The following is a 27,636-nucleotide window of genomic DNA, read 5'->3' as shown; positions in this document are numbered from 1 at the left end:
AATTAGTGAATTTTTTTGTTGATAGGGACAATAAACCAACGTCACAAACGGTAGAATATATTCACTATTAATTCATTTTAATTTCCTCCCCCCAAAAAAATATACATTAGACCCTAGAAAGGTGGTGTAATTTAACACCAATTAGCTAAAAATAAAAAAGAGTAAAATCCCACACTTTGATCATTTAAAAGATCTCGAGACGAAGCCCAAACCACCAATAAGATTAAGGGAAAAAAAATTTACAAAAGGAATAAAACTTATACATTTTGAGGGAAAAAAATTCATGAGAAATTACTGGAAAACCAAAGAATTTAATTTTCATCCTGTACGTACGCGTCGACCCTAATTTTTAAGGACACCTTACGTTTCGCCCCGGCCCTCCGTAGTAGAAGTAATTTCCCCAGACCCGGTTGATCCCTCCTTGTATGTCGTAGCAGTTCGGGTGATCCGCTAGGACCCGGAGGTTCGGCAATGGGATCAGGTTGTTGTCCCAGTCGACAATCTGCAGGTTCCGGAAGTAGGAAGCCTTCCCAAAACCTTCGCCCGCGAAATGGCCGCTGCCCATCTGGGTCGATGTGTGAGAGCTGGATGACCGGGAGTTCACGACCTCGCCGCCGAACTGCACCATGCTCGCGTGGTCCCTAAGGTGGGTGAAGAGGAATGAGGGCCAGTATCCGACGAGGATGCCGGATCCAAATTCGAGCCACCAGTTCCCATGCTTTGGATCCTAAACATATCATATGGAATAAGCAAAGAATCTCTCATCAACAACTTTGTAATGGAAATGCTTCTTTTGCACTCAAATCAAATCCAAGCACTAAATAAGCTTTAATATGCAAAAAGAATCCATGCATGAAGCTTCCTATTATGTGCAGCCCATGTGCATGCCTTCCAAGTTAAATATAATATCAGAATATATATTGCCAAAACATAGGGACCAAATGGGGAAAGATGAATTAAGTCCTCTAGGTATGACTAATTAGTGCAAGGGAAAACGAGCCGACCATCATCGTCGTCGACCGAGAATAAGAGAGATTACAGAAGATTTACTCTCTCTCTCATTTTTTTTATTTTTCTTTTTTTTTTTAAGTAAAGACGACTGTCTCGACTGGAAGTGGAATTTAGTATAATCATCTAATAGACAATATTGTCGATCTTACCGTACATACTGACGCTACAAAATACACGATTACACACTAGCTAAAGTCTCAAATATCAAAATTATGTCTTGAAGGGGGAAGATTTGGGGAGGGAAATTTAAGGAGAGCATAAAGGGAACAAAGTGGAAATGATCAGAGTCATTATTCCAATTCGAAGGCGCACGCGCGGCAATATGTCTCAAAGTGGCGCATGACAGTGTAATAGCTCAGACACAAACATTGCCTTGGGCCTCTTCTATTCTATCCTATTGTGCTTTACGTGCAAGCTTGTCTTGTTGGTTGGTGCATGCCTTTCAACTAATGCGTCCCCCTCCCTCTCCCTTTCGAATCGAATCGAAAGCAACTGTTCCTCGATTCGTTCCGGACACCCCCTCGTCTTCTTTCTCATATTCCCTTCCATTTCATGGTAAAAGGTTCGGGTTGGGTGAAGGAATGATTTGGACATTTGTTTCTAAATATCTCTCCATCTTTCATATCCTATTCTGCTCAGTTTCGAACTGCAAAGCGGACCCTATAAATACCTCGCCGTTCGCCCGACTCTTAATATTAAAATTGCAACTTGAACCGAGCTAATTAATGACTGGATAATGATAAAAGCCACCCGTGCAAAAGCTCCATTATGTGTGAAAGCATAGAACCCATTGAACCCCACTAATTGCTCTCGGTTGTGGCTGAATAATTATAGCTAGCAAATGTACCTTGTAAGGAAAGAATACCTTTACACTCATTAGAATTTTATATTAATCGCAAATTCATCATATAATTAATGATAACTAAGAATTATCTTATATTATGTGTTTTAATTGGAAGAAAAAGGGTTCTTTTAAATGTAAACAATAGTTATCTAAAATATGTAGTCATCAACTTGTTGATTAAGGAAAAATTAATTACCTTCCAAACCAATATGCTGATGTCGAATTGTCCTCCATTGTAGGAAGATGTCGGGGAGATAGCCGCTCCGATGGCTATCCGGCTGTTTGTCTGAACGAAACCCGAGCATAACAGGTTATAGCATCCCGTCGTCTGGTATGCATCCGTCTGCAGTCATCAAATGGACTAGTTAGCTTTCATGAAGAAATGAAATTCAATAATTGAATTATAATATGAGCCGCCCCATATGTGGGTCTGAAAGTTGCGATTCACTCAGTCTGAATGGGAATTTTACAACGATACTTACCGTCCAGTAAGTGAAGAATCTCGGATAGCTGTCCCCGTATAGTTCCGGACTAACCTGCAGTGCGGGAAAAGAAAAACCAATTATGAACAATAGAAACGAGTAAAAAAAAAAAAACCGATGTCTGATGGAGAATTAGTCTCGGTTAGTAAGGTAAAAACATCTCGTGTTCTGAGTCTTCTGACTTAGAAAGTAGTTGAGCCACAATAACTTCTTTTGAATGGGGCAGTAGATAATAATGATTAGTTGAAATTCGTATGAATAATAATATCAGGAAAGCTGATGGATTTCTGCAATTGACAGCTCTTCCATACCAAAAACAATGTTTGGACAATAAATCATCCTGTCCTGAAATGTCATGCACAGCTTACGCATTGATCATGGAAGAAGATGGTCAAATGGAGAGAGCAGTTCAACTTGCCTGCCACCCGGCCTCGATGGTATTGAGGTCGTCGCCAAACGAGCCCGAGATGACCCACATCTGCGACAGGCTGAACTCGTACTGGTTCGAGACCCGGGGGGCCCACACGTTTATGCTTGCCTTCGCGCCGTAGTACTGGTCTCCGCTCACATACCCGACTGCATGCTGCGCGATCCAATCCCGGTGTCACACTTGGTAAGTTCGAGTGAAACATTAAAGTTACTTGAGAATTGACTGGACAGGAGAATTACAAGGAGAGTAAAGAGAACAAAGGGACATGAAGTCTCATTTGTCTGTATCTCACATAGTTTCGTTGACTACTTTATGTTCCTTTTCTGGGACAGAAGAACGTAGAGATGGTGTCTTATGTTTTCAGAAGACAGAGGAATTACGGGTGAAGAAATCTATGGCGATCGAATCCGGTTTTTCGAGCATATAATTACCTCGTGGCCGTTGCTAGAAGTGTCCCTTCGAACGTGTCTTGCAACTTTCCGGCCGAATTTCCTGACCGAGCTAGCCCTCAGCATGTCCTGTTCGGTCGTTCTCCGGATTGGGATCGTCCCCTCGGGGCACGACTCGCCCGACGCGCTCCACAGCTGAAAATTCTCTGTGATCATTCTGTGATGACTGTGCCCTTTCGGCCTCTCGGGCGGGTCCTGCGCACATTCGGGAAGGACAAAACATCATTAAAAATTTAGAAGCAAAGCTCTTGTTTTCTCGGCAGTTTTTCAGGACATATAGGAAGGCAAGAGATTTACCAATGGCTTCTTCCCTTTCAACTGAGGATGATCGAAAGCCGGCTGCTGGTGTAATAAAACGCAGTCTATGACATCCCCGTCGGGACTCTGAAACATTACAAGAGAGGGAAAAGAAAAAACAGAGAGAGAGAGAAATGAGAAAGGAGCAAACAACAATGCATATGTAGTAGTAGAACTTGGAAAACAGAGGTGAAGTGAATCTTGAAGTGCCTGGATTGTCTTGACAGGAGGCTTGTTGATCTTGCTGAGGCGGGCCCGGATGTACTTGAGCTTCTGGAGCTCTTCCCCTGGCCGGAATGTCTGGTTCTCGGCCCGGAAACCAGCGGTTTCCGTGGCGTAGGCAGGATGAACGGCCGAGGAAGAGACAAGTAGGAACCAGACGAAAATGGGAATGATTGAGAACGACGATGATGACGAACGCGATGAGATCTTGTCATCAGCATAGCATCTAGGACTAGGATTGGAAGAAGAAGAGGAAGTGGGAAAAGCCATATCTGAGAAATTTCTTCTGCGTGTCGTTTTCCTTGCTGCTAATAAGAAAATCTCTGTTGCATGAGAACAAGAACAAGAACAAGGAGGAGGAGGCCAACACCAACATTTGTTAATGTTGATCTTCCTAGATTTTCTAGAACTCGAATGGCACACTCTGACCATGTTAAGCAGACCCAGAAGAAAAGAACCAACTGGGGTCGTCTCCTCTCCTTTCTTCTAAATCCTCACTGTGACCTCACCATTTCCAATGCCTTGAGCTGAGCAGACACCATTCGGCCAAACCAAGAAGGATCAATTCTCTTTCTTCTTCTTTCTTCTTTGTTGAATTTCTCCAAACAAACAGCTTCACATAGCAATTTCTATTCTTCCATTCTTTGATGGTTTTGATGATTCTGACAGGGCTTTGGGGACTCCAAGGCTAAGGAATGGTTTTGCTTATTAAAGTTTTGGGCATGTGGGTGTGGGGGGCAAATAAATAGACAGTAGTGTAGTGATGAAATCATGGCAATATATATATATATATGTATATTGAAAATTTAAAGAAATTTTTTTTTTTGAGGTTTTTGAGAGGGTGAGAGAGAGGGAGAGAGTGTCCCCAGTCTTCAATACAAGGACTGCACAACTTTAGCTTTTGTGTTGATTATTATAATGAGGGGCAAAGTATTGGGGAAACAAAAGTAAATATATATATATATATATAGTGGTTATTATTGATATATATGTAAATGTATATATATTCTTTACTTTGTTGATGAAGGACAGATAGGAATTAAGAGACTTGGTTGATGATTCTGTTCTTCCTTTTGTTATTTCTTTTTTGATTCTCTGGTTATCCAAAGTTTTTTGCATTGCTTTGTGGGGTTTCTCTTTCTCCCTTCCCTAGATGTTCTTTGTGTGTCAGCTTCTCTATTATTTCTTTCTTTTTCTTACCCTTTTTTTTTTACCTCTGCTTATTTTCATTTTCTCAAAATGAAAGTTAACAAAAATCTCTACCTAAAAAAGAGTCACTATGATAAGAAAATTTGTTCATTTCTTTGAAATCTCAGATTTAAATCTCATTTGAAAAGCCTTGAAATTCATGAATTTGCTGGTTTTGTCGTAGAAGACATGTTTAAATTGACCTATTGAGGAATTAGTTCGGACTCTGAGCATTAAAAAAAAACTCTATGGTTTTCTATAATTCTAGAAATTTTATTTCTATTATTTCTACTTTGAAATATGGTGTGGAACTACATCCCAACTAATCGATGGTTTATGTTTCACCATTTCACTGGACTTTTTTTTTTTACTTACAAGAAAGGTCCGTAGGTCTGATACAATGAAATAGAAATTCTAAAAATTTAATAATGAGGCACGAGTAGTCCCACTTGAGTATCAAACCCGGAATCTATTGGTTAATAAACAAGAATGTGCGCCACCGTACGACACTTCTCTTTGATTAATTTATCTGGACTTTGATTTGATTGACTTTGCAAACACCACTAGGGGAGAAAAAGAAAAGGGAAATTGCTAAATTACCAAAAAGGAAAATCAGAAAATATATATCCTATATTATAAGTTGGTGTACTATTTTCTACAAAATTAAAACTCTTTCTGTGGCCTTTCTGGTAAATATTTATCGTAATTTTCTTGGCCCACGCGGCGCACTTAATAGTGAGGAACAACGTGACCATTAGTTGATATTTTCTGTTCAGTTGGTTTGAAACTCAAGTCTCCATCTATTCATGGCATTTCTGGCTATGGTTATTGAGAAAACAAACCGGAGGAAGGATTATCCAACTGATTCTCCTCATGAATCGTCATCCGACAAATTATGTTCAGATCATAGGAGTTGCAACTCAACCAAGAATAATAATACTTCTTGTAATCTGCTCTTTAATTTTTTTCCTTTTGCCAATTCTGATTGTATTCTCTCTTGTATCTATATTGAGACTTCTTGTATATACATATGATTGCAACAGCATCACTAGAAAAATATTTACTGAGATTCCCCATTCTAATTCTCCGAATCTCAATTTCTTGTGTGGTTCAACATTTCTTGCAATGGGGCGGTAAGGAGTAAGGACATTCAGGAGAAGGTGGACCAGGAGAGAATGGTCATGGAGGAGTCGGAGGTGGTGGTGTCGCCATGCCCCTGACCTTCGGTTTTTTTTTTTTTAATAAATTTTTTATTCACTTCAATCGATTATCTATAAACTTTTCCACCCTTAAAAAGTCACATGACATGCATGTGACTTGTTTTGGCCAGAAAAGTGGCCGGAATTTGAATCGAGAGTGTATGGTGCTTATTTTTAATAGGTCATGTGGTATCATGTAATTTTTCAAAGGTTAGGGAGCACTTTGCAATGAGAACCAAAGGTGAGATGACAAACTGCATATTACTCTTCTAGAAATCCAGATAAATTTTCTTCCTGATTAGGCATACATTATTCTATGATCTATTAGGGCCATTCTTTGTATATCATATACGTGAAATACGTCAAATCTATAAATCCAACTTAGAGGGATATAATTTGTTCGACCAATTTTGAAATGAACTTGATATAACTTGATGTTGAATTTTGTAATTTAACGACTTCCCTCAAATTGTAAACTTAGAGAAGTCAAAGGATCGATCCCCTCTTGACGCGGATCTCTTGCAGACACCTATGCGTGCACAATTGTGCAGGAAAGATGCATCGAGTCGTAATGGCATGAAAATGTAGAATGAATTTGAAGTATTATTTTTGTTGGAATAGACTTTAGCCATTAAAAAAAATTCATAAGTGAAAATTATCCTAAAAAATTACAATTTACAGTAAATTATCAAATTTTCATTCGATCCTCTGAAATAAAATGATCTATGACACGTAATAAAAGATTCTAATAAATACTATCAATATGAGTTTATGTTGATATATAAAAAAAATGATTTTTTTAAAGTCGTTATAAAAAAGAATTTAAGCTTTGAATTCGTTTAAAAAATGTTCCAAATGGAACTTATTTGTTGAATTGAACAACTGGAATACGGGTTGCGGTTAAATAAATTTGCAATGTGTATTAAATAAATAATTACTCGGAAAAACATAGTTTTTTTTAGAAAACAGTAATTGAACATATTCAGATATTTCTTCAAATAATATGATCAGAATATACTTTTTTCTGAATAATTATCACAAGATACTAATTATATGAGATTATGGTCACTTAAAAATAACGATTATACATTTGAAAGTAAGAATACAAAAATTTTCTAAAAAGAGCGAAACCAAGTTAGGTATATTCAATTTAATAATAGAAATGTACCTGCATAATTTATTAACAATTAAATAAATGCACAAGCGTATTAAATAAAAGAATTAGTTGCAGAACGATTACTAAAGTATTTTAAATTAGCCTAATATGTTAGAGACCATTGTTCAAAATTTGAAACTAATTGTTGAAGGTCCCTATTCTCTATTAAGAAATAAATTTATTTATCTATAAAAATGTGAATAATCACAATATAGAAACAAACCCATGCCATGTAATAATGTTTAATAAGTGTAATAATTACTCTAGTTATGATTATTATGATTAATTTATATGTACCAAAAAAATAATTAATTACATGTAATAATTAATTCATCGCATATAAAAGACTTAAAAAAATAATTTTTTTATGAATAGATTTCAATAATAAATTATCAATATAATCTAGTAATTCTATGAACTTATGATAATATTGAAAAATAAAAAATAAATATTTGAAACTGAGAATGTCACAAAAAATTAGTTTGAGAGAAATATGTAAATCGAGTTACTATAATAAATATATGAACTAAATAATATAATGAATTTATTTAAATTATTTGTGAGTTATGAATATGCAATGAATTAACATTAACTCAATCTTTTTTTTTCGCTGAATTGTTAATTCAATCTTTTAGTTGTAAAGTATTTACTTGCTATTCAAAATTTTATCAATTTTAATAAAAAATTTCTATTTGAAATTGGGAAAAACCAAAAATAGTTATGATACTTAAAAAGCAAATAAAAAAAATACGAATAATTGTCATAAGAAAGTGAATCTACCCAACGCACATAATAGAATACTAGTTTAGAAAGATTTTTAATTCCACTTATGCTGCCTGCAGGGATCTCCTCCTTATGGATCAATTAATTATGACGTTAGTGTAAGCTGAAAGTGACGTCACCCATGACAATGCCTAAATCAAACATAGGAAGCGGGGGACCCATAAATTTACATATTTTTGACCATGATGTACTATTGACCCACTAGGCATCATATTCCCGTGGATCACGTTAGAAGTAATGGTAATAATATTATTAAAATCGATTTTTCAGATTTATGTTAATAAATTCAATAAATTTTTTCCACCTCCATATATATTCTCTCCGCGTAGAGACTAACTCGATTTATGTGGACTATGAAGCGCGTTCAAGTAAGTGAATTTCAAAATCCATTCTTGCTTTCAAATTCTGTTTTTCTACTTATTGCGGGTATAAAATGGGAAAAAGTCGGCAATCAAGAACACGGTGTTATCAAAAACAATAATGTCGAGAAAACCGAATTTAATCGAATTCTCATATATCTAATACCTTCTTTTAATTTATTTTTTTTTGCTGGAACCTTCTTTTAAAATGTGCCAATCTATTTCGTGTAGAACAATATGAATTAATGTAATGCAATGAATTACTATGATGGCTCCAAGAGGTGGGGTTGGCCTCATTTATTCAATATATGTATTCTTCCTAATAGTAAGTTCTCCTTTTTAAGGGCACTGGCAATGATGCCTGCTACTGCCCCAGCACCCACTTTTTCATTCCTTATATATATAAATATGAATATTGCACCAAAAAAATATAAATATATAAGTAAATAATTAAGCTAAGGCCATCAATTTATATTGCCATTTTTTTTTATCTATGATACCCAATTGAAGCTTTTCACTCATTTTCATCCAAATCCTATTGAAAATGGAAAGCATCTCAGGAATGTTTGGTCCCACTTTAATTATGTATGTCACTCTCATTACCAATCCATATATATGCCCACAACAAGTTACCCTAAAAGGACCCCCCTCTCCATCAACATGGCCTCTCATATGGAAGAAAGAGAGCAAAGTAAATCTTAATTGATTTTTGATCGGGATACAATTAGATTAATTTCTCAGATTCTCCAATGGGTGGCAGAGGAAAAATGCCCCCTAAATCTAGCAATCTCCTGGATTTGTTGTTGCCTATTAACCAAATGCTGTCGGATGCTTATCCATTAATGTTATTAATAAATTGGATTATTATCGTGTTCGAGAAGTTGGGAGCCGGCTCTCATCAAGGAACCTTATCGCGATAAGCCTCATATATAGCGATCCTAGCTTCGGCCGGCAGCTTAAAGTTAATTTTCAATAACGTTTATTGTGCATGTTTTAGCCATAAGAAAATATGAAATCCCAAAAGGAAGATGTATATTGGTCCCAAATTATCTGGCTCAGTAACTTTATCATTTAAATTCCAAACTCACCTATAACTTTATAAAAACAATATTCAAAGGAGTTCCATATTGCATAGAACAAATAAATATATTTTTTTATATGCATATTATAGTACATGCATGTATATATATGTTGGGTCAATATATATGAAGACTTGGGAATGACACTACTAGAAATTGACAGGTTTATAAGGGGACAAAAACATTACCCTGACTAGTGCAGAGGTATACTATCGCAAACCTAAAGCAAGAACACTCTCACTAAAGAAAACACACAAAGTCCATGCATGTATGTAATTCAAAGAGCCCGGGACCACCCCATTCACTTGCCAAAGTCTAGGGGCTTGTTTGATTTCATAAAATGATTTTAGAATCATAATTTTGATTTTAACTCTACTCACTAAACAACAAAAACACACTTTTCCCAAGTCAAATTTATAATACCATCTCATTTGTCTTTTTTCACAATCAAAATCAAAATCAAAATCAAAATCAAAGTTACTTTAACTTTGAAACCAAACGCCCCCTTATATATTCGTGTTGTACGTATACATGCACCAGGCCGGCGCTCTCATAGTAAATATATCGTGCACATGTATTGAAATTCTCCTATTGCACGACTATAATCATCGACACCTCCACAGTTGTCGGATCTGATTTTTTCAAGCTAGGTATATCGTTGAAGAATTTATATTTATTAGGCCTTTTGAGAGGGAATTTTGGGGGGTATGGAATAATTCCTAAGGTATAAAAAGAAACAAATTACCACGTGATGTTATGTTTGTGTTTAATTAGTGTGTCCCCTTTCTCTCTATCATTCTCGTGAGAGCCAAAAAGGTCTGAGACCGTCCAACTGTAAGAATTTGCACATAAAGGGAAGGGGGAGGAACACAATACAAAAATATCGCATGCATGCACGGTGTATGATATAACCAGAGAACAAAGCAGCACGTACCGTAATGCATGTCCAATGACGCTTTTAATTAGCTAAACTTTTCAATCTCTATCATCAATACCACGCAACACTAGACATGAATCTATGTAAGGTTCATCGTTGCATTTCACTAAGAGATTAACTGAAAGTTGAAGCACGAATTTTATGTAGATGCACAAATGAGTTGTGCTTTCCCTTGAGACTAATTTTAATGTATTTGCTATAGGCTTGTCGTCACTGAAATTTCGAGACGGTTCTATTATTATGCTATATATATAAATGTGAGTGTAATAGGAGTTAGTATGCTTATTCTAGCTAGTAGCTAGCAGCTAGCATCGCAAAATGACTTCTGATTCTTGACTCTTATCGACTAGTAATTCAATTGATGATTCGGGATAGATCTACATGCAAACTAGTTTTATCAATAGTAAGCTAATAAAAAAGAGGGGTCGGGACGAGAGATTCCAACAGTTTTGGCGCCATCATGACATATGTTGTGCTTTGTCCCCGAGTTGTCCTTGTGAAAAGATAATGAGATTGATCATTTAACGAAGACAACAAGAGACCCAAAAGCCCCAGTTGACCATGTGACTATGGTTTTATTCGTATGGTGGACATAAGGGTCAAGGAAGAATCCACTAATTATGGACACCCAAAAGATAACAAAGGCGAGCTTTTTCAAGGGCTCTCATAATTCAAGGAAGCATCGAAAAACATTGAGTGCTTTGCAGTGTCTGACCACAATTAAAAGTTTTAGTTAGGCTTGCCACCACAACATATATATGTGTATATATGTATATGTATGTATGTATGTATTATGTGGGTGGTAGGGTTTAATTGATTATATGCCGCACATACACACTCTATTTCATGGGAAACAAAATTTAGCAGACTGTAATGATGAGAATAGTGTCGATGCATTGACCAAATTCATATTCATATTCATATGGAAGCCTTTTGCATGATTTTCAGGATTACCATTCTTATCAATTAGAAAATATATTGATCAATATCTGATAGTGTTAATTTATTATAACCATTAAAATGCATGTTTATCATTAGAAAAATGGGCGTAATATCCAGTGACACACATTATTATCTGAGAACAAAGAGAATTCAAATTCAATTCTCGTCAGTAAAATTATTAGTCCCTTTAATTAAATTTTCTTTTTATAATGCGCATATGAACCTCTTTTGTAATCTAAAAATGCATATTTATGATCACCTCTATATCTACCATTGTCGCTTGTCTCGAGAGCCTACATTGAAACACACACACACACACACATATATATATATATATATATATATATATACCATGAAACGGGCATTGATCCTTGAAGAGTAGTGACACACTTCCCCCAACCAATCTTCCTCCTAGAAGCGAATGTAATAAAAGCATAAATCAACGACTACCTGCAATCGACGAACTATTATGGAGTGAAAAAAATCGTTAAGTATGCACACCCAAATTAAAATAGTCATGCTGTAACTCTTCTGTATTATTTAGCAGTAGGTTTCCCCTTAAGCTTTATTCTTAAGACCGATTTGGTAAAGTTGGCAGCGTTGTTTTATGTTTCTTTTACAAAACACAAAACCGACAAAATCCAAAATTCCATCTTTTCGGCAAACTAGGGAATTCATGATTGCTTTTCAAAATGAACACAGAGGCAGCAATTCTTGTTGATAAGAACAAAAGCATCTTTCAAAATATATCCCAGATTTTTTGTTAAAAGAAAAAGAAAGTGGAATATTTGTATTTATTTTTAGTACATTAAAGCGAATCCCACTTAGAGCTGACGCATTAAAAGAAGAGAACAGAATCATGAGAAAAAGAATTAAAATGGCATTGATATTATATATATATATATATATTAAATTATAAGATTATAAAATTATAAACTTATAGAGATCCAGAGCCACACTGCAAAACATTTTTTCCCTTTTCGAAGATACTGTTCAGTACTCAGGAAATAAAGAAAAAATAAACGAAACTTTTAATTTTTTTTTAAAAATTGATCGGTCTATCCGTCTCTGTGATTTGCATTCATACATGACATGTAATATTCCATGTATATATTTTATAGTTAAAATTGTCATGTTAAAAAAATGATGTGTCTGTGAGTGAAAGGCTCTTGAAATGGGCAAAAGGGGGAACATGAGAGAAAAGCTTCCAAAAGCATGCATGGAGATGTTAGTGCAATGATTTTGTCTAAGAGAGGCATGGTTGATCAGCTTTCCTAGTTGGTTAATTAATATTACTAATTAAATTACAATTACAAATGCAAAAAAAAAAAAACTGAATCTGAATAACTTAATTATGCAAATACTGCCACCAAATCCACTATGGATGACAGTCCTTCACTCGTTTTTTTTAATCACATTATATATATATATATATATATATATAGATTCACACATAAGATCAAACAAAAATGCACTTTAGCAATTGAAGATGTACAGAATTACTGAAAACCAATGAATACCGTATATTTTAATTATTATAACTTTTTTCTTTTGTTTGGAGTTATAGAGGGCGGTCATGCTCAAAGCAGCCATCATCATATATGTACATGCCATTGTAAGCTGGGGGCAATCACCCTGTTTATACATGTGAGTGTGTTTACATCTCATCATGCGTGGTGATTCCCCCACGACCATCATATGATGCTGGTCATGTTAACCAATGAAAGGACACGAATTTGAGTTGCGTTGGCCCCCCTTAGTTCAAAGTTGCTAAGCTGTGGAGGAATGGAAGAGCATCATGATGATGATGATGATGGTTAATGATGCTTTGTCCATGCATATATATGACTTTGGCTTCTATTTCAGTACGTATTTTCTCCCACATTTGATGGCTTTGTCATAATGGTTAATGATGCTTTGTCCATGCATATTATATGATTTGGCTTCTGCTTCGGTACGTATTTTCTCCCACATTCGATGGCTTCCTAGTCATGTGAATATTAACGCAGCCATTCAAGTTTTGAAGGGGGCCAGAATTTTAAGATTTGATCCAATGATATCTCATGCCAACACCCAAAAATATTTTGCACAAATACGATAATCATATTGCTGGACTCTTATGGATTCAAGATTTTTGGACAAAGCGGGCAAGATTTGTGGGGTGCAAATGAGATGAACTAGTGGAGTTAGGGAGGGCCAGTATTAGAAATCTAAGGCAAATTATGTTCTACCAGTATAAATTGGTTTAGGTGGTTGGACGCATATTCTTCTTAAATAAGACATCGAGTTTGAGTTTTGTGAATAGAGAAAATCCACGATTGAGAAATTCACCGTTTAGCGGACTGATCCAACTCGAAATTGGATTGGTCAGGAGCCAACCTGCCGGAGACTTTATTTAACAAATGAGATATCGAATCATTTGAATCAATTCGCTAGTAAAGATATATAGTAGTGTTAAAGGCATGGACAAGAAAAGAGGAAAAGACATGCTCACCAGTCCCTCAGCAGGAACTGACTGCAGTGGGCCTTCCTACCGGCCCGTGCCAAAGTCTGAGATCATTTGAAAAAGCCCGCCTGTGCTATCTATCTATTTATCTAACTCTAGGATCAACTGAATGTCTTCATCACGAGACAACATGATGCCAAAAAATTTGCATGCTAACTTCATATTGTCTAGCAGTAGCATATAGAGCTGAGACACCTAAACATATAACGATTTTACAGCATCCTATGCGTGTCATCTCGGTAGGTGATTTGTCGGAGGTTAAGTTGTCATTCCGAAATCTTTCGAGAGCCGTCTGGCACTAAGCATGCATGATCTGGTACATATCGAAGATTAATTAGAATATACAGAGAATTTCGAGCCATTAAAAATTATCACCGAAACTCCTCTTTTTTTTCTTTTTTTTTTTTGGGTTGACCGGGTCTTTGACCTTTTCGAGATTGGGAGTTCTGGTTCCCTCCTCCACGGGAGACAACTTAGGATGGGGCTTTGAGGGGACAAGGTGGAGTTGTCCCTTCCATTTTCTGAGGAGACGGTTTTAGAATACGAGGGTACGAATCTTGCGCATCGGTACCTAAAGCCTTTGAATGAAGGAGAGAAGCAAGGAAAACCACGGTTTCCACGCCATGTTCGAATCGGCGAACTACATAAACAATCAAGTTGAACATGTTTAATTTGTATATATCGGTGTTTTTTTCGGGTTGAGATGGGGGATCGAGACAACCAACAGGATAAAAGTAAGATGCTGATGAAATAAAGAGAACTCAGAAACAAAAGCCTAGACTTGGAAGAGTTTTGACAGCTTTTGACACACGCCAACTCTCGATTCATCTCCTCCTCTGAAGGAGAGTAATTTTTCAAAGTCGATATGGCCTTTACATGCCCGAGATTGGTCTTAGATTTCCCAGTTTCCTCTCTTTGGTTGGTCTTATAAGTGTCGAGTTCAAACAGTAAATAGGCAACAAACAAGCAAATGAACATTTGACATGAGGAATACAGAATGGATACTAGATTAGATGCCGATGCTGACATCGAAATTACACATTCATACATATATATAGGAAGAGTAAACTTTTCTTTGGCCAGTTCATGTTATTGATATCCTATTCCCCTTCTTTCTTTGGCTCTCTTTCGTATTTTCTTATATTTATTCTCTGTATATATCTTAAATTTGCTTCTATATTGCTGTCTCCTCTTACTAACCTCCACCAAGCGGAAACTTAATAATGTACCGTGGGCGGGATCACATCTGGGGCCTAGTCTGGACGACATATATCTTCCCCTCCTTAACGACTCCCTCGATGTCCTGAGGAGAGCCGTATAAGTCCTCGATCTCCTTTCCTGCTTGGGCAATACTCGAGAGTATTGACTTCTGGAAGTTCTCGTCAACCATCAATTTGTCTGATGTGTAATCGAGCACGATCTCTTCCTCTTCATCCATCGGTACACTGCAGATAGAGGGCCAATTGTATGAGAAAAATTTAAGGGCGAAAGACAACGTCATATCATCCAGAAGTATCTCATTGTGCACTAGAATCGCATTTGCACCAATCAGTTCGCATAAGAATTTACCTATCATAGAGGCCTGCACCGGCATAACCTTCCAGATCTTCACCATTTGAATCGGATCGGAAGATAATGGATGGTCTAATAAAGAGGCCAATGGGTTTGCTCGGGTAACCCAAAACCTTGGGGGAAAAAAATTATCCAATCAAATTTTGCAATAGCATCAGCTGCTTCTCCCTTATCAACCTTAATGACATGTTGTATAATGGAGAGTAAATCTATTTACCTGCGGGGAGTTGATATCACTCTTCTTGCAGACAAAGCTCAAGGCACGCCCGGGATATGCTCCAACTAGAGTTTCACCAAGTCCCTTAACAACCTTTTCATGAGAAAGAAGACTCTGATCAAATTATTCTGTCTTGTGGATGACAGGCATAGACATCAAGTTATACAACTATAAGTACCTCAGTATAAATCTCTGACGAGTCCCCAGAAGATGGATTCGTGGTATGGATAACAAATGCATAATCAGCATTTATTATCTCCTGTACCAAAACAGCCATGCAAAGGTATTCATGGTCGACTTTGATTTTCCTGGTGCTGAAGTAGGCTCTCTCATTCCACTTCGAAGCCCACACCTGGACCAGACCAGATGTTTCAATTCCAGAGTCAAATATGACCAGCGATGATGAGAATTTTTTTTTTCTCTGTTTTATGAAGAATTGATGATGCAAATCTATAGTTAGCTATGCAAAGAGAACAGAAAGATGCACCAATTGAAGGACAAGCTAGGCGAATTGAAGTGAAAATTTTGCAGGAGGCAGAAAATAGATATGACTCGCATCCATATTGTCCTCCTCACGTAAGTAATTTCAAAATAACTGTCACAGTTGAAGAAGTATGATTTCTGAAGTTGTTGGAAGTCATAATATGTGGATAGGCTAAGCTTCATCTCTTTATGTAAGAGGGAAGAACACAATAATAGGGTCATGGAGCAGTGCTGGGAATGCAGTACCTTCTTTATAGCCGTCCATGCTTGCTGCCATCTCTGTTCGCCTTCATCACCAGGCCAAGGCATTTGGGAACGTTTCATCTCAGACTTCAGTTCTTCCACCTATAAGTAAGTGCTACCATTAAGCATTGACAGGAGCGCTCTTTTTTTTTTTTGCTTTTCTAAATAATTTTCCTTCCAATGAAATGCATAGAGACTAGTTTGCTATCCTGCCTATGGTCAATTTGGCCTTGCCAGTGCATAATAATAATAATAATAATAATAATTTTATGTAAGATCAACTCTTCATTCAACGACTCCAAGTTTTCACTATGGATACCTTCGAGAGAGAAGCTCCAAGCAACAAGTAACTTATTTTCATGCAGGGTATCATGTATGCATTTCCTCCCTTGTCTCAAGCATAGCATCTTGTAATCTAAAATTTCGATCGGGAACTTCTGTTTTAGGTCAATGGTCGAGATTTTATGTAAGACGGGGAGACATATGCACGAACAACTACATTCATCTCTGCCATCTCTGAATGGGTAAAACACGATATATTTCAGTATTGGATACTGAAAAATCATACCAATTGCTTTGGTGCTTGAAGCTCTAAAACTGTTGTTCGTATCTCTTTGAGGGCACTGAAATCCCCTTTTCCAAGTCTTCTCTTTAGGCTTTGCAGCTTACCAGCAATCACCTGTGGACGAGAGAGGTAGGTGCATGGTCATTAGAACTGTATCTTTTCCCATACGAACAGCCTAAATTATCAGAATGTGAATGGGAGTTCATGTTCAAGATCTGAGATGAATGAAACCTTATTAATACTATCTGAAAGAACCTCCTCAAATGCGCCGAAAGGTATGGCTACTGATGTAGGAATTCCAATCCAAGATGGGACCTTTCTTTTCAGATAGGATATGTTACGTGACTTAGCTCCAACCTGAAAGTGATACGTCCAAGCAAAACATGCAGATATCATATGTACAGTAGGACTAGGAATACTTGCAATATATATCAAGAATTGGGATTCTGCTAGACTAACCAAGTCATTCGTGAACTCATCAGATGAAATAGCATATCTCCCACTAAACTGCTTTTTTACTAGACTTAAGGATGAGACTCCATCCTCCTTTGCCTGGACAGAACTTGCACTTTCCAGCTCACCTTCTTTCACCTCACTAAAACCAAAATACTTCCGGCGTTATTTCTCTCCGGCGAACCACCATAAAATGTTGATAACCATAAATTTGAATTCAATCTCCTGCCCATTATATGTATAAAGCATGAATGAGCAACCTATGAGCCGAGCAGATGTGAGTCACCTGTATTGTACCCCGGCAGATGATGGCTTCAGACGCAACAATTTCCCTTCATTTCTTTGGAGATCATCCAGAATGTTTGGATCAAAACAGGTTGCAAAGCATACCTGCACATAAACTTGATGCTTATAAAACACATAAATAAAAAACAGACATGAAAAACTTGATGATTAATCATCACCTTGCTATTTCTTGCTCGCACAGAAACATGAGACAGGACATCTGGCATGTCAGGAGTGACAACAGCAACTGTACCATCAGGAATTTCTTCCTCTCCCTTCACACTTTTTGCTACCAAGATAGTTGGTCGGTCATAAGATTTATCCTGAACAGCAAGCAGCTCATTGACAACAGTAACGTATCCTACAACTTCCACTGGGCTGATAACTTGCCAACTGCATGGACAGTAAAGCATCAGAAGGTCGAACAGAAACTCTAACCGGGGAGCAGTACAATGGGTTGGGATTCCACTATATATATATATATATATATATATATAAAATCCAACCTTCCAAGATTTGCAGTCTTCCGAAGAACCGGATCTAGTCTATTTAGGAGGGAGGACAACGATGCAGCCGATCCAGCACGGATGATTTCCTCGGTGAATATGTTCACCTGCAAAACATCAGAAGCAATCAAAAGAATCAGTGAGAAAGTGCTTGCTGAAAAGAAATCAACTGTCGTCATTCCTCATAACAAATTTGGTACATACAGCCCACTGGTCAACTCCAAGCAATGACCCAAGATGTTCTGCAGATGGCTGCAAAACTTGCTGGTACCATTCTGCCTTGTGCGAAAGCGAAAGACGAGTTCTGTCTAGGGCTGACTTCGCGTACAATGCCCAGTGAGCACTTCTATTCTTGCACATCTCCATGGCATGATTCCATCCCTTCATGATCATCAAGGCTTAGTATGGTTACTGATAAAATTTATCAAAACAAACCACAAATAAATAAAATGTAAACTCTTTAAAATTTATTTTCCAATAAGTAGTATCTCAAGGAAGCTGTTTATTTTAAGCTTTTATGGTCTCAAAGCAGGAAACAGCTCAAGCAGATAGAATTCCTTGAGACTAGATTTCTCCTGTAATTACTGCAAACCTGCATTTGGCAATAACTCCTCCCGTAAAGCAAGTATAAACCAATTGAGAATAAGCTATCCAACTTGAGATCCCAAAAATAATTGGAGCTTCTTTAGCATTCACCATAACTATTTCGGGTAAACAGATTTGAAGATAAGTCCAATAATTACATTTTGCTCATTCAGGTATGAAAGTCAAAAGTTACCTTCCAGCAGTAGACGAGGTCCGCATTGTCATCTGATGACAGTACAAGGTTCTCGAGAACCAGAGTGATAAAGTACATAATTTTCTGCATGGAGAAGCACTTTTAGATATACAAGTTCTATAAAGAGAAACCACGATTTTTCATATATACCTCTGGGCCAGCATTGTTCAGTTCCTCATAACCCCTCTCAATCGCTGTCCTAACAGTAGAATCCAGGGCAATATCCAAAAACAAAAGGTCTTTCAAGCGAGCCTGAGATTTCAATAGCAATGGTCGAAGTTCCTGACGCGCCTCCAGTAGACCCTGCGTTACAAAATACCACCAAAAAAAAAAGGGATAGCTAAGTTATATGTATGAATCAGAAAGATAAACCTGATAGAAAGCTTCACTTACCTCAAGGAGGGCCTCCACATTTTTATCTTCAATATGACCCATAATGAATTGAAGCAATTCCTGTTTAGTAGATTTCGCAATTAGCACATACCTCATCAAATGGAAAAAGAATTTTAGCAGCTATAGTTCTCACAGGAAAAGGAAAAGGACATGGAAGTACTCAGTTCAGAAAATTACAGGGAATCGGGATGGCAGGCCTGGTACTGGATTTATGTGCACACCAACCATAAAACCTTGTCCCTGAAAAGAATTTGCATTCTTAAGATGTCAGGACTTGAAATTTCTTAAGACAGTAGCAGTGACAAGTTCATGCTTAGTACCTCAGCTCTGTAACCCATACAATTTGAGATGGCAGACTCAAGATCTGCACCTGAATGAACAGCCTGCAAAAGAAAATATTGGGCCAAAATTGTCATTCAATTATCGTGGTTAGTGTACGTCATGCCTACTGCTGCTAATTGCATCTCCCCAGCAGAGAAAGTGAAATGGAAAGACAGGAGGGCACAAAAACAACACACATCTGCATACATAAGCCTGTGCTATGAAATTTACACTTTTTCCCATGAAAGTTCAATAATTAATTGCTTTTCAAGTGGTCCATGACAAACCTTCTGGTAGGAGGCAAAACTTTTAAGTATAGAACCACACAGTAAGGAGTATATCAGCTATATGCATGGAGAAATATATGAAAGAATATACTAGATAGGTAACTTGTGATACCGCAACAACAAACAATAAGAACCCTACCTTCAGAGTTCTCATGTAGTTTCCCAGGTCACGCAGAAGACCTCCTTTCTGATCTCTTCTGAAATTTGGTTCAGAATGGATTGCACGATCATAACTAAGAAGGCGTTCTTTGGTTATTCCATTTTCACTCAAAGTTTTCCAGTATACACTAACGTCAAAGTCACTCTTTACGTAGTCTATTAGGGCCTGTAGGATAAAATGTATAAAATAAGTATCAGTGAAGAACTCCAATCAGTTAGTTAATCATCCTCCACCTAAAGAAACATCAATTACCTGACAGATTACGACATCATCTGGACTCGTGTTATTATGCAACTTCTGATGCCATTCCTCCATCATTCCACCCTTGCAGTCATTGTGCCTCTGAGGCCAATGAAAATCATAATTAATCCAATTGCTTCTGCCCAAAGAAATTGGACTTGCGAAAACAAACTGGTTGGCAAGAGATATTGAAACAAGTTATCACCTGGATAACCAAAATTTCGTCACGGATTCTCTGTCCAACATCCCCTTCACCTCCACGACCAACAGTAGACATAATCATCCGAAGAAGTTCTCGATACTCTGGATGATTTATATATACATTCTGGAGCATGTCCGTAAGTCTATCCTGAGCTTTGCTGATTTCACTGCAACAGGATAATCAGTGGTTACTGCACAAGAGAACTGTTATAGGAAATCTACAATTACATGAGATGTGGACAGAGATTAGTGAGGCCAATGTCACATTCCAAATATGTAATAACTGAAAAAATTAGTGGAATTTGAAATTAATGATAAAGTCACCAACAATAAGAGCTACGTATTGATGGTGAAAGTAGTTCTATTTTTAGACTCACCGAGGCTTTACATTATAGTTTTTGTTCCAAATGAGCTGTCTTGTAGCCATAAACCTCATCCACACCAAAATTCCAGCAAGACCCACTTCACCAGCATTTTTGGCTTGATCCATCAAATCAGCTGCAATATTAAATCTAACCGAAAAAAGACACCATCATTAGAAAGACTAGATCGAAACTCAAGTGAAATTAGGACTTTCATTGACATATTAAATAGATAATACAATTTAGGAGGATTTCCCTAGTCTCATAGTCATAATAACATAACCAGCAAGTACAGCACAATTTCAAACTTCATCAAACCAATGTTTAAACTACAAGCACAAATTCTTTCTCTTTCTGTTTTTTTGGATAAATAAAAGCAAGCACAAATTCTGCCATTGAATTGTGCAGCTTAGAAGAGAACAAATGGAAGAAAGATCTATTTTACAAACACCTCGGGGGGAAAAGAGGCTCCTTCATGTGTTGTCATCAATAGAATAATAATCACTCTTAACTCTTTTATATTTTGGGAGCATGGAGTCTGCATACAAAAGGAAAATTATGATAGATCAACTACGATATTGTTCCCTTCTTTGCCTTACCATTCAAAATAATGATTGTGGTTGCCCAAATATATGTTGTGTTCAGCTGTAGTCCATTAAGAGATGAATGAATGGCACACAAGGACAGTGCACCAAGGGCAACCAGTTCTCTCTAGATTTGATGCTTGTTCTTACTAATACAGTAAGTGGATCATAATTTCATTGCTTTAATATTGTTTTTGAAGAAAGCATTGCTTGTGTAATTCTAAAGATGCATAAGAGACTAATTGTAACGCTCTAGTTGGAGAAATCATCAGCCATAGTGATAAACTTAATATATTTTTTTTTCTAAGGAAAAACTTGGAAATTCAAAATGCTGGTTATAGTACAAAATTCCTGGAACTCAATGTTCTCTCCATGAGAGTGTCAACCCTCTGCATTGGTGACGGCTAGAAAATTCACTACCATACTCTAGTTAAGAAAAGCAACTGGCGCTTAACCAAGAAAATGCATAAACATAGCATAAAGCTTATTGCAGTTTCACAGTGATTAAGGTAAAATCATCAAAGTTCTGAGAGTTCACAGACCTATGCATAAAGGACTTCTGCGCCTCACCCTCCATTGCTGCAATTTTATCAAGCAAACTTTTGGCAGTACCTCTGCCATCACCAGCAGCCTTGGATGAGAAGATATCCTATACAATTACATCAGGGTGTCAAAGCGAGAAAAAAGGAGTACATAAGAGCTGCAAGAGAGCCAATAATAGAGATCAACCTTCTGGGCTTGCTTAGATCCAGCACTGAAGTCAACATAAAAATCTGAACCTTTATTTTTTATCCACTTTCCATCAGAACGAAATACAAATGGCATGCCAATGAACCTGTCCTCTTCAAGCTCTATTTCCAAACACTGGACCTGGATATTGAACCGAGAAAAAACATTTTTGGTGATGTCATTGAATTAAAAGAACTCAGCCTACTCTTTAAGGTGTACAGAAATATTATTAGCACATATACTGCACATGCCTTGTAAGAAGGATCATCAGAAGTCACACAAGAAAATGGAGTTTCAGAGGCTCCAGTCTGAGAAACTGTTCCTGGCGGCAGCACACTTGGAGGAGGTTCCTGAAAGATGTCCATCTTTCAAATGTAAATGACAAGCAGGATAAATAATATATAATATGTTTACGAAATATACATATCAGCAGATATCTTGCATATGCTATAGCACTTAAACGAATTGAGAATCTAACCGCCCACTCTCCAGCATTTGTTCTCGACAAAGCCCAGTGAAGGGTCAGTGGCTCATTGAAGTCTGTAGCGAGATAAACCTTCATCTTACCAGGAGGCTTTGATAGAAGTACCTAAAATGCAGGAAGTAAACGTGAGAGTATTCCTTAATGAGGCTCCTTACAAGGCTCAATGAATTACGAAACTTTAATTAAATCTACACTGCATTTTTTACCAGAAGCTCTTTATCACCAAGCTTGTAAAGCTTCTTGCTGTTAACAACAATTCCTTCATGTTCCTCCATTGCCTTAGCGAAAAGCTCCAAAGCTGTCAGGGCTTTTGGTTCAGCTTCAACAAGCACCTTTTCTTCTGCAGATTTAGCTCGATGTTTGTTTAGTAGCTGCATAACGTCTGTTTTCTTCCGCTGAATTCTCTCAATTCTGAAACTTTTTCTACTCTCCAGCTGCTTTACAACCTTAGTTTCTATCCCCCCTTTGGCAATCTTTTTCCTGATTTCATCAATGGTCGAACCCTTTTGAAGTTCAACTTGCAATTCTTTCCTTGCTTCCTCAAATTCCCTCTATTAATAGAAATATCAATTACATCAATAGTATAAATTAGAGCTGAAAACTTCTTTGATATACCATTCAACTCAAAGATTATGTCTAGCAAGGATAAGGATATTGCAGGAAAAAAAATAAAGAAAAAAAAATAGGACTGTCAGACACATCCACTGAGTGAAAAATTATCTAAAAAAGAAAAACAAATGTGCCCCACTTTTGAATGTATGGCCCCATCAAATGGTATAAAGGCCCACACAGCATAGTTAAAAACTGATAAATAAAGATGAAACTTGTAAGCAAATGTGAATTTCCAGATGCATAACACTTTAAAGTAGTATTGAAACAAATTTTCAAAAGATGTACCAATTGTTGTTCTGGAGAATAATTAGGTTTTCCTGCTTTTTCCCAACGAACATAAGCTTGTATCTGGACAAGATCATCAGGAATCTTGTTTTTAGTTTCTGAGCGGCTTGGCTCCATAGTTTCACCGCCATCATTTTTCTTTGCAAGTTTTGTTCGGAGATCCTTGATAGAAGTCCCCCTTGCAATCTCTTCCAACAGCTCCATTCGTGCTGCTTCATATTCCTCCTGTGACAACATTTTATCACTCCATGTTAGTAAATGAGCTTGCCCAGAACTCAGAGCTTTTTTGCTCTTTTATAAATGAAGAGGAAAATTAACCAATTCTTTTGATTACTTTGCTTTTACCATCCATGTACATTTAGAAGTCAACACTGTCAAGCCCTTAACCTATGAAGTTCATGTAAATAATTATAGCAGCAAGGAGAAGAAAAATTCATATGTGCAACTGCAAATAGTGCATGGACTGTTGGCAACAAAACTGTCAAAATGCAAAAACTTTTTTTAGCTCAGTTCAAGGTGACAAGTAATTCCATGCCTCTCTTTGAGCTTAAATTCAGTTATCAATACTGGAAAAGTTATAGTCTCCACTCTCATGAAGAACAGCCTTAATACGTATAGAAGAATCTGATGGCCCACAATGACTATGAAAGCAAGCCAATGCCCAAGATCGGTAGCTTCATAAGGTATTTATCAATATCTATCTTTGATGATTTCCATCTTGGAAACTTTTACATGTTACCACAAAATTAGGAAGTTCCGTTGTCAAAAGTCGCAGGGTGTAATTATGCGGAGAATGCTGCAAACATTTGTTCCTCATTAAAATTCAAATCACTCTTGATCATAAGGAGAAACAGACATTAACTTCTTTGATCATATTATTTGTGTTCCGTTCACTTCTATCTTTTAAAATTTATTCTGAACGTAATGAATGGTCAATCTTACTACCCTAAGAAAAAATGGATATATAGTCGTCTTCCTTCCATCCTCACTGACCGTACATACTGAAGTTAATCCCTCTGCTCAGAGAGCAGGAGAAAGCAACTAGGTGGCATGGGAAGAACATAAATAACATCTGAAAGGATTGTTTTGGCACAAAAAGTAGTACCTTTTCTTGCTCTGGAGTGTACATTTGTTTCCCCTTTCTTTCCCATCTAAGATATGCTTGGATTTGTACCAGATCTTCAGGAACTGATATACTTGTTTTCGACTCTTCAGGAACTGATACACTTGTTTCCAACTCTTCAGGAACTGATACGCTTGTTTCCGACTTCTCTCTCGAAGGCAACTTTACATGAAAGTTTGCACCATTGTTTTTGAACCTGATGGACATTGAAATTAATAGATAAGAGAAAGGTGAAGCCAGTTTAATGTACAGACATACTAGGTCATGAACAGAAGATAACAAGAGCAAGGCTCACCATTTATTCTGGGCTTCATCAAGTATGAGAAACTCCAAGGCTTGTATAGTGGGATCATCAATCTCAATTTTGAGGAAGGAATCGGAACCAGACTGGAGGAACAACCAAATTTAGTATTGTTGTTGATCTCTTATATAACAAACGATGACAACATCATTATATGCCTTGAAAAACTTACTTTGACAAATGGAGTTCTCAAGGCTTTATTCTTATAAACTTTGGTGCCATGTGGACGGCGTGAAGGTAACACCCATTTTCTGAGACGGAGAAAGAACAGGAAAATCAGAAACATAGCACTATTACCTGTAAAAATGCAAAAGTCAAAAGACTGACAGTAGAAGTATCTCAAAGGTGTAGGTTTTCTTCTTTTCCCACAACAATGCCAACTCACTCTATTCTGTCGCGAAGTCCACCCCAGTGTAAAACTAAAGATTCACTACTATTTGTAACTTGAATTTCTACTTGTGTAGTTGCTCCTGAAGTTGGAGCACTGACAGCAACCTGCAAGGTGTTAGTGATATAGCCCCATCAGCACAGCTCTATTAAGCGCCAGATACAATCTCTGTATAAAGCTAAAATCAAACCTAATGGATTAACAAATGAATACCTTCAGCTCAATATTTCCATCAAGGTTGAATTTCCCCAAGAGCTGCCAGGAGGTGAAATATTCCATCAGAATATGAATATTAAGAAGCAACTATTCAGTCATGCAATATTGATAATGCCACGCATGCATTCAGAAAATTAATCAAGGAGACACCATGATTATCTTTCAAGCCCCGTGGCAACAACTCTATCTAAGTTTGATAATTAAGTCACAGAAGAGATTGGATTCAGATTTATATATGAAAATCGCAGTAAAATAATATTTACTGGGAGAATCTAATGAGCTAAGAGTACATTTTCTACAGCCAAGTATTCTTGCAAAACTCAGAGTCAGCGTTTTGAATAAAAAGTGTTGGTTGGGGGGGGGGGGGGGGGGGGCCATTTACCAAGTTCAGACTTTTTTTATGAGTACGGAAAAAGGAAAAAACTCTTAATGTGATATAAATCGAAAATGTGGATAAGAGAGCTCTAAGATGAAAACTAAATCTATCAAGCAATATTATCCAATCTTCTATCTCGGGAGCAGAACAGGTTAATATTTCTTTCCCTCTTCAGGCCTGCAAAATCACATGAAAATTAACATAGGGAATTCAATCAATTTCTTTAAATTCTGAAGTAATAGCAGCATGGGTAGCTGTATGAACTGAAGCATGTTCCTAGGCTTTCTCGGCTTCAACCACACCGAGACATGTGAGTTTGAGACCTGCAATGTGGACTGTCTACTAAAGACCACTGCTATTGAAACCAACAAGCATGTTTCAAGCCGAGATAATGCTAAAGACAAATCAACAAATGCTAGAAAAATATCAAAGCCGAAGTATGCAAGCTACAAGAATGCATGTCCCACAGAATATTTACTTCCAATTAGTTTATCAGCGTGTCTACCATGTACCAACTAGCCAGTGGACAGCTCCTTTCGGAGAGAGAAGCTGCCATATATATCCAGAATTTAAAATATCACGCGATCATGTCAGTTTACTCCTCAAAGAAAGATATCATTACAGTCCAAATAAATACACCATTCAATTATAGCATATTAATAATTAATTAGGATAACCGAAAGCTTACCGGGGAAGTAGGATCAGAAGTCAAGACAGCACGCGTAATGTCTGCGCCACCACGTCCCAGTCCCATACTTTGCTTCCCTCTCCTCACACTCAGGCTCTTCCCGAGGAACTTCGAGGACAGTTGCGACTTCCTATTGTTGGCAGTCTTCGACCCCGTGGATTGAAATAAAGTATTGGTGGGGATTGAGGAAGAATTTAGTTTGCTTTGATGCTCTAAGACTACGGGACGAAGCAAGCTCAGCTGAAGCAAGTTTTGGCTCACGCTATTACTCATGTTCCTAGATGCACTCCTTACCCCTAAAGAAAACCACCAAGAATAAGCTTTCCCGATCAGAATTCAAATCAAACGGGCTCAGGCTCAGCCACACAGAAATGCACACGACAGATTAACGTTCCGAGTACGGATTCCTCATTGCTGATGAATCTTATTCCAGTTTGATCGACTGAGGAATGCGCGGGAATCGGTTCTTTTTCCTCCCCGACGCATTCTCAGCTCCCAAGCAACAACGACAGATCGGGGAGTGAGCTTACCTTCAAGCTCGATGGAAGATGTCAGCAGACGGCGATGCAGAGAGAGAGAGAGAGAGAGAGAGAGAGAGAGAGAGAGAGATGATCGAAGCTTCACAGAGCTTCTCGAGTGACGGACTCTGCTCAGCTTTCTCTCTTCTTCTTCTTCTTCTTCTTCTTCTTCTTCGGTGAGCCGAGCTGTCCGTTGAAGGGAAGGTACGGAGGTGGGGATTCATGATTGCAATGGAACACGTGGCGGTTTTCTACAGGGCCACGTAAGCCGGAAGGAAGCTCGGATGAGAGGCAGCGGTCACGTGCGATGCGTCGGGGACGCTAAAAGAAAGAGCGGGAGATCCGAACGGTTCGGGGGCTGGTCGGGTCCGTGAATAGAAAG

General features: G+C 37.5%; 2 protein-coding genes across 2 annotated transcripts; both read right to left on the bottom strand.

Annotated features, from left to right (window-relative positions):
- Positions 1–46: 46 nt before the first annotated feature.
- On the bottom strand, positions 47–4,501 carry LOC116212403. The gene is made up of 7 exons (XM_031547000.1): positions 3,724–4,501; positions 3,514–3,600; positions 3,199–3,411; positions 2,756–2,920; positions 2,338–2,391; positions 2,052–2,198; positions 47–727 (listed from the first exon to the last, which is right to left on the bottom strand). The coding sequence occupies exons 1-7, from the start codon at positions 4,165–4,167 to the stop codon at positions 350–352; spliced, it is 1,488 nt and encodes a 495-aa protein (XP_031402860.1). The 5' UTR covers positions 4,168–4,501; the 3' UTR covers positions 47–349.
- Positions 4,502–14,838: 10,337 nt separating this feature from the next.
- On the bottom strand, positions 14,839–27,431 carry LOC116210545 (alpha-glucan water dikinase, chloroplastic). The gene is made up of 34 exons (XM_031544439.1): positions 27,267–27,431; positions 26,737–27,032; positions 25,670–25,711; positions 25,454–25,563; positions 25,241–25,319; positions 25,063–25,154; positions 24,750–24,963; positions 23,645–23,869; positions 22,954–23,298; positions 22,742–22,852; positions 22,515–22,613; positions 22,264–22,404; positions 22,077–22,183; positions 20,966–21,100; positions 20,593–20,755; positions 20,400–20,489; positions 20,127–20,312; positions 19,700–19,762; positions 19,557–19,619; positions 19,380–19,439; positions 19,137–19,289; positions 18,987–19,070; positions 18,413–18,589; positions 18,209–18,315; positions 17,882–18,095; positions 17,704–17,807; positions 17,424–17,559; positions 17,196–17,321; positions 16,968–17,078; positions 16,403–16,501; positions 15,852–16,025; positions 15,674–15,766; positions 15,454–15,569; positions 14,839–15,329 (listed from the first exon to the last, which is right to left on the bottom strand). The coding sequence occupies exons 2-34, from the start codon at positions 27,007–27,009 to the stop codon at positions 15,125–15,127; spliced, it is 4,497 nt and encodes a 1,498-aa protein (XP_031400299.1). The 5' UTR covers positions 27,010–27,032; positions 27,267–27,431; the 3' UTR covers positions 14,839–15,124.
- Positions 27,432–27,636: the final 205 nt, after the last annotated feature.

The sequence above is a fragment of the Punica granatum genome, chromosome 6, assembly GCF_007655135.1.
Source record: "Punica granatum isolate Tunisia-2019 chromosome 6, ASM765513v2, whole genome shotgun sequence".
In the NCBI taxonomy this organism is placed as follows: Eukaryota; Viridiplantae; Streptophyta; class Magnoliopsida; order Myrtales; family Lythraceae; genus Punica; species Punica granatum.
Note: the sequence above shows the minus strand (reverse complement) of the source record. Positions and strands in the feature narration are given on the sequence as shown.

Coding starts and splice junctions, on each gene's coding strand:
- LOC116212403 (XM_031547000.1), bottom strand. CDS start 4,167: ATGGTCAGAGTGTGCCATTCGAGTTCTAGAAAATCTAGGAAGATCAAC. Junction 3,412..3,513: donor TGAAAGGGAAGAAGCCATTG/GTAAATCTCTTG, acceptor GAATGTGCGCAG/GACCCGCCCGAGAGGCCGAA. Junction 728..2,051: donor TCAGCATATTGGTTTGGAAG/GTAATTAATTTT, acceptor TGATATGTTTAG/GATCCAAAGCATGGGAACTG.
- LOC116210545 (XM_031544439.1), bottom strand. CDS start 27,009: ATGAGTAATAGCGTGAGCCAAAACTTGCTTCAGCTGAGCTTGCTTCGT. Junction 17,322..17,423: donor ATGAGTTCACGAATGACTTG/GTTAGTCTAGCA, acceptor TATCACTTTCAG/GTTGGAGCTAAGTCACGTAA. Junction 16,502..16,967: donor TTCAAGCACCAAAGCAATTG/GTATGATTTTTC, acceptor ACTTACTTATAG/GTGGAAGAACTGAAGTCTGA.